The sequence below is a fragment of the Anneissia japonica genome, unplaced genomic scaffold (genome assembly GCF_011630105.1).
Source record: "Anneissia japonica isolate Jap-2015-1 unplaced genomic scaffold, ASM1163010v1 scaffold287593_len981703_cov172, whole genome shotgun sequence".
Taxonomy (NCBI): Eukaryota; Metazoa; Echinodermata; class Crinoidea; order Comatulida; family Comatulidae; genus Anneissia; species Anneissia japonica.
The window spans coordinates 196541-203752 of NW_022726550.1; the positions used below are offsets into that span (position 1 = coordinate 196541).

General features: G+C 32.8%; 1 protein-coding gene across 2 annotated transcripts; it reads right to left on the reverse strand.

Annotated features, from left to right (window-relative positions):
• Positions 1–232: 232 nt before the first annotated feature.
• LOC117113233 (myc protein-like) lies at positions 233–6320 on the reverse strand. Of its 2 annotated transcripts, none has more exons than XM_033256524.1 (3): positions 6167–6320; positions 5041–5635; positions 233–3036 (listed from the first exon to the last, which is right to left on the reverse strand). In XM_033256524.1, exons 2-3 carry the CDS (start codon positions 5633–5635, stop codon positions 2450–2452), a joined length of 1182 nt encoding a protein of 393 aa, XP_033112415.1. In that variant the 5' UTR covers positions 6167–6320; the 3' UTR covers positions 233–2449. The 2 variants fall into 2 exon arrangements, with proteins under 2 accessions (XP_033112415.1, XP_033112416.1); XM_033256525.1 differs by lacking the exon at positions 6167–6320 and adding an exon at positions 5762–5963.
• Between the last annotated feature and the right edge of the window lie 892 nt (positions 6321–7212).

The window sequence follows — 7212 nt, forward strand, 5'->3', positions numbered from 1 at the left end:
CCTACACTCTCAAGTGGTAAGAGCTATCCGAATGGCAGTATTGGGTTCAAATCGCGTGGGGATACGTTTTTTCTCGAATACTATCACCAGTTATGAAACACGCATAATACAGTACATCTTACCGCAGACCCTATATATGTATATAGGGTCTGTGATCTTACCATCAGTTCGACAGCAACAATCATACAACGAAACAGACTTGACTTTAATCAAATCAAACACTACGCTACAGTATATTGATTCTTTTAACATTTTATTAATATGCCTACTTATGCAAAAAAATCATGTTTTTCTATAAATTTTTCTTACAAAAAAGAAGTTACAATGATTGGAAGACTGAACTTGCTTAATGCATAAACAATTAAACAAAACACGGTTGCAAGTATCTATAATACGAAAGCTTTAAACCTTAAATACATCAAACAGATAGGTAATGCTTATCAATAATCAATAGCAATCATTGATATAAATTGATTAATATCAATAGATTGATACAAAATCTATCGATACCAATTGATACATCATATCAAAAGACCAAAACAGATACAATTTGGAACATTTTTTTTCCTCAAGGTTAGGGTTTAACTGAAAATTTGTTAACGATTCTCTGACGTCATAATTTAATCATGTGACCTAAAATTTAAATTAGCTACAATTTTTCCTTTCAAACCAATTACAGAAACAAAACATTTGAATAACATATTGAAACTTCTTTTCCAAAATGCAAAGATAAACATTTTTTGCTTTGCTTTCCTTTTCTATTACCTGATTTTCTCCAACTGAGGTAGAAATCTTAAAATCCAGGTTAAGATAGGAAATGTAAAATATAACACCAATTACTAATATTTTTCATTATTTCTCGATAAAAAAAAATCATATCTCATTGCATTTTTTTTTTGTCAAAAAGGCAACTTTAAAACATACTACTTTTGGGAAATTTAAATTTGGTCTTTTTCTGAAGAAAAATTAAGTTCACAATTCTTGATATATGCAACACAGAGCAACTGATAAAAATGGATGAAAAATATATCTCATTAGTATACATAAAACAATGACAATTTTTAAAATAGTACACAATTAATGCTACAGAATCACATGAAGTGATATGTAATTACACAAATTTAAATTCTGAAGCGAATGTTGTGACTAGCCAAATATTAATGACATACAGACACAACATATTCAGAGTTGCAATGTACCTTAAATTTAATTTCAAAAATATAATTATTTCTCAAAAAAAAACATTACTTAAATTTCAAAGAATACAGGCATAATAAAATGTAAAATGGGTATTTATGCAAACCAAACTGTTGGCATTTCCAGCTGCATTCATGGATTAACGTACTCAAATAATTAATGTTGTTGCATCTAATCTGACATCAACCATGTCCAAAATCATCTATTTCTATATTACTGTATACGAGTCAAAATCGCTTTGCTAAAAAATCACACATACTAAAATCGCCTCACAAACCATACATCAACCAAACCAGAGGTAGGTACAAGTTGAAAACAAAATCACCAGTTTTTATTTACAATATACAAACATTGCAATTAAGTAAATCATCCCTTCTAGGATAATGGAACGGTCTGAGGCTTACCCTTTCGAGGGTGTTTCCAATTTGTTATATCAATATAGCCTGTACATTCCTGACCTATCGACTAGACAGCTCATACATATCCAATTAGGAACTTAGACACGGTGACCTTTCACGTGATTACTTTTGGCGGGAGATATGGTAATTAGGACGCAACCATTATTTTCTAGGTATATTTTAAACAAAAGTATAACAAAGGAACAAAGGAGTGATATAAAGATGGGTTTTAAATTTTATTTACAATGGAACAGGTCTTACATTTTGTTAACCATTATAAGACTATTTGTATTGTGAACTAGATAAATGCTTTATAGTCTTGCATTCTTTTTTGTACTGTCATACAATTTAAGATTGGATACAGGTATGAATAAAGTCCAGATTTTCTACTTTTTATTCTTATTAAGCTTTTACTTTTAATAGGTGGCAGTGTTGAAAAATATTTTTGGTTCCTTTGAAAAAGAGGAATCTTTTTTAAAATGTTTTTCTTAGCAGAAATTAGTGAATATATATATGGAAGATTGGCTTGAATAATCTACAATGACAAAGTCTTTGATGTTTATATACACCACACAAGAAACTAACATACTGTACTGTATATAAAAAATCTCTTATTTTAACAAAGTATATACAGTTTTTAATGTACAAAGAAAATCTTTTTTAGAATGGGCAATATAAAAAAAGAAAATATATATATTTATATGTATAACTGTACACAAGAACTCTAACAAAATCTGTTCAATTTACAAACGCTACAAAGACCCTTTCCTGTACATATTGCCATCGTTTCACTGCTAACAAAACAATTTAAAACTTTCCACTTCCTTCTTTTAAAAACCAAAACAATCATTAGTTTATAGGTCCAGCACATCTTCCCGTAAAGTCCGCAACTTTTGTAATAACATTAAATTCCGCCGTCTAAGAATTCGCTCCTCTTCTTGCAAGCTGCTTTCATCACTTTGCAGTTCCTCAACATAATCAACAGCTTTTTTCAAAATAACAACTTTTGCGGCCCGTTCCTGGCACTCAAGTTCTGGAATGTTATCACGCAAACGCATAAAACTATTTTTCAGATCAGTCCTTCGTTTTCGCTCAAGAACATTGTGCGATGCTCTTTTGTCTATATCTTCCGAGTCAGAAGATGCCCGGCTACTGTTCCGGCTACCTGTCCGGCTGTTCTGTCGACTACTGTATTTGCTGCTTGATCGACTACTAGAGTGTGATGACGGCGTTTTGATGCTCTGTAAAACCCGCTTCACTTCTTCAATGTTAGCCTCGGTTTTCGACTTCTTTGACGATGTATTTAGCGATAAATTTAGTCCAGACTTGCGTTTCAAGCTTGCTGAGTATGGAGCCGAGTAATTGTGGGTAATACGTATCTTGGTGATTTCACTAACTTTTTGTTGTTTCTCACTGACACTGACAACGTCTATCTCTTCCTCTGTTAAAAAAAATATAATTTTAAATGATATTACGGATGAGTTTAAAAGCTTTTTCATTACAGTATTAATAAACATATTTTAATCGTCTGGTTACTGTCTATTGCAATTTGAATATTTCATATTAAAAAATGAATTCATAAAATCTTAGGGGCCATCTGTTATTTTCACACGAGTACACAACATACAGTACTCTTTTATCTGATCCCCTACCTTCCACTTTAAAATACACAAAAAAAAATTATGATTTGTATAATTTTGAGATCATCTTCTTCATAAAAGTGTACATATGCCTACACTGTCAACTCCCTCCTTCACCCTTAAAATGTTTCGTACTTTTGAAATAAAATGATGAAAATAATAGATGATCCCTTATGGAAATTACTTTGCATTGGCTTACAGTATTGTGAAATTACCAACTGTATATTTTTTGTTCTAGATTTGAGTGAAAATAATACTGCAATCTGAATTGCAAGTACAGAATTTAAATTCAACATCAATTCAATTATACATAAAAAGCAGACCATGATGCAACAGGACAAATGGTGATCATTTTGAAACACGTGTACAATATCAATAAAAATATTATCAAATGTGGTAACATATGGAAGGCAGAATCCAGAGTGTCTAACACATGGTTTGTATACACCTCCGCTCCTATACAAACATCTAAAATAAGAACTTTCTATTGGTACAGTATATTAATTAATTACGGTTAAATCAAACCTTAGCAATGTCACTGTCTTTACTGTATAGCTTATAGTTCAACATCTTGGTATAAGTAGCTAGATTTTAATACGATGAAAACTACGAGTCTATAATTGTGGATGATTTGAGATGTGCTTATTGTTTAAAAGTGTAAACTTATATCTTGTCTGTTTAATACAGTACAAGCATATATACTGTACAGTAATTCAGTAAAACTTTAAAAATATAAATCATAAATTATTGGTTTAAAAATCATATCAAACTAATCATAAAAAATAGCATGGTATTGGTATATATCTATATACCGTACAGTACTGTAGCTAGTTTAAACCAAAGCTTGTGAAAATATTTTAAAAAATCCTATATTATAATAATAGTAATTTAAAATATATTGTGCAATCAAATTACCACCAACATTGGTAGGATACTTTCATAATGGGTTTGCAAGACAGGGAAAGATTTTATTTTAAATTTATTACTGTATAATGAGGAAGAAAGAAATATGGCCACCTGTACTGTACATCCTCTCTATATCTTATGATGTCACCAAAATGGAATTCCTAGTATGTCATTGTAAAGCATAGGACACCTTGGCTATATAGTAGCACAAGCACGACTAGACTCGGCATTCACTAGGCCTAGTACTACTGTAGTTATGGTACAACAATTAAAAAAAGTTTTGGTAGAATAGCTTCCAATTAACTCCATATAATAATTGCTGAAAATTACCATATAGACTAAGACTATCAGTACTTGAGTGAGTCACTTTTACCGTGATTTCGACAAATATTTAACAAACAAAAAATATTAAAACTGTACATAACACATCAAAAAATGAATTTAAATCTATATTAAAGTTAGTATTCTTGTGGCTTTTTAAATTAAGTTTCAAAAATTCCCAATAGGAAAGAAAATGCATACAGTAGGCTAGCTTACACATAGATAGTTCTTGAGAAATTATCAAGTTAGCATATCTCAGATCTAATTAGTAAAGTTTACAGATGCCTAATTTGGATATCTTTTATTTAAAAAATGTGGGCTTAAGTTAAATGACCTCGGTTTCGCCACAATGCACATTGGCATTAATCTAGGCTAGTCCCTCTCTATTGACTTCCGATATATTGCGCGCTGAATATAAAGTTTATAAATGTTACATTATTGAAAAGGAGGGAGCGCGGCTGTCACCCATCCGTTGCGTCGTGCCAGAGACTGGAATGGCGTAGGAAAAAAATGGCTGGAAATACAAATTAATTAATTCTAATACCAGGTCCAAACTATGATAATTGAATTTCACTTACCAGAGTCGGATGGTGTCTCTGGTGACAAGTCCATTCGGTCACTCAAAGGGTATGGGAAAACTGCTGTTGGGTCTACACACTCCCCTGTTCCATACTCTGCTGTAGTAGAAGATGGTACTTTGCTTGATTTGGTCACTGGGAATTTGGAAGGGAGAGATTTATCCTTTGATAAAACTGTTTTGCTCGGCGTCGATATGTCTTTTTCGGAGTCCAATGATGTTTCAATTAAACCACTCCACATACAATCTTGAATTAAATTTGAATTTATATCTCCAACAAAAATAGTCGGTGGTGCTGGGCTTGCAAGCCCGTCATCCAAAGACTCGGAAACAAGACGTAACTGTTCGGTGATAGCTGGGTGAAAAGATGTGATTGTATCCGTGATGAGGGGGCTAAAACCATCATCGATTTCATCCCTTCCTGGACTCCTAGGAGGGGTAGGCAACAACTGAAACTTCTTCCATATGTCTTCACTAGGTGTTGTTGATTCGTAAAATTCCTCTTCGTCCATAGATTGGACGAAGTATGGTTGGTTTTCATCGAATTCAGTCTCGAACCGAAGTGAATGGTTTCTCCGATGTGCTAACGTCATCATCTGAAAAAGTACAGAACAAAAAATGTTTATAAATTACTACAATGATATAGTGCCTCACTATGGTTTTCAGTCCTAGTGTTTCTCCCCTCTGATTGATCCTATACAGAGTCCCAACATCCTACCTACCTAGACTAGGCCCCTGCGCTAGTACTTGTGTTGTGAATTCGACTTGCTTGCACTTCCGGGGTTTTAAAACTCTGCAAATCAAATGTAACTTCCAAAATACACTGACAAAATAAGGTTACAACTTTACAAACACTAACATAGGATAACTCTAATGAAACACGGATGCTCCAACAATTAACAAGTCAACATAACACTATGAGCCACAATAGTCCCAGTGATTCAGATTTACTTTTGACAGTGGGTCATTATTGGATTTTGCCGGCTTTTTTAAATGGACATTTGCATACTCAACACAACATAAACTCGTTGCGCAAAAGGCATCCCCAACTATCTACACATGCAAAAAATAATAAGAAAGTCACTTCAGCACACAACATAACTCGCATAACAAGATGTAAAACTTACCAGACTATTATATATCCAAGACCGCTAAAATAATAAATTGTATAATCTTGGAGGCCTATCAAAGGCTTTGTGAACCATTCAGAGCTCAAGAACTGAGTAATTGCCACTACAGAGGGAGCGTCAGGAAAAGCCCTAGCTGTATAATCGGTGACCGACCGGGCGAATCACTACTACAATACGTAAAAAGTAATCCGCCAATACGGATGGCGCGATAACAGTGGACTCCGCCCCTATTAATAAGTGTAAACTGGCATTTCTATAGCCCCAAGATTGATCACTGTAAACCCAAAATTTATTGTATTAGTTTATGAGGCACTACATTATTTGTTTTTTTTTTTACTATAGTCCTAGTAAAACTAACAAAAATAAATTTATTACATAGGTTATTTATTTAGAGTGTGACACCCTGTTTGAATGAATTCATACAGATCTATCTTTCTTACACATCTCATTACAATTTCATTTGTAAGTGTATTTACTTACAATTGCTGCAACATACTAACAACAAAATGAAATAAAAGCAGTAATTCTTTAATATTTAGCTAATGCTAGTGTAGGAAAATGGTATGAATTAATAATTATTTCTCAATATTGCGCAATGCTAAGACTATTTTTCGTGTGTAAACACTGCTCCGCTAGTACTAAAGTAGAAAGGAGTTGTTAGGTTAGAGTGGGCGGAGTTATAATGTCTGCGAATTAAATTAGTTTCAGACGGAAGTTTCCATTATTATGTTAGGTAGGTTATCTTTAATTAATCATAATTACCGTACTGTATTAAATCAAATAGAAAAAGTGATGTATGTGGTTAATTTTAAGAACGCAATTAAAAAATAATGTAATAGTAATACGCTTGCTATTAATTAAAATTGAAATTAAACTAATTTTAGGACAATATTACCCTAAATGGGATTGCAACATTTGAGAGGTGTAGGACTTCGAATGGGCCTATCAAAGTGTACGGAATTGTACGCATTATTTTCAAACTCATCAACCTGTTTGCATAATGAATTGTCTCAAATATAATTGATAACTCCCTAGCTAGACAC

Coding starts and splice junctions, on each gene's coding strand:
- LOC117113233 (XM_033256524.1), bottom strand. CDS start 5,635: ATGATGACGTTAGCACATCGGAGAAACCATTCACTTCGGTTCGAGACT. Junction 3,037..5,040: donor AGAGACACCATCCGACTCTG/GTAAGTGAAATT, acceptor TTTTTTTAACAG/AGGAAGAGATAGACGTTGTC.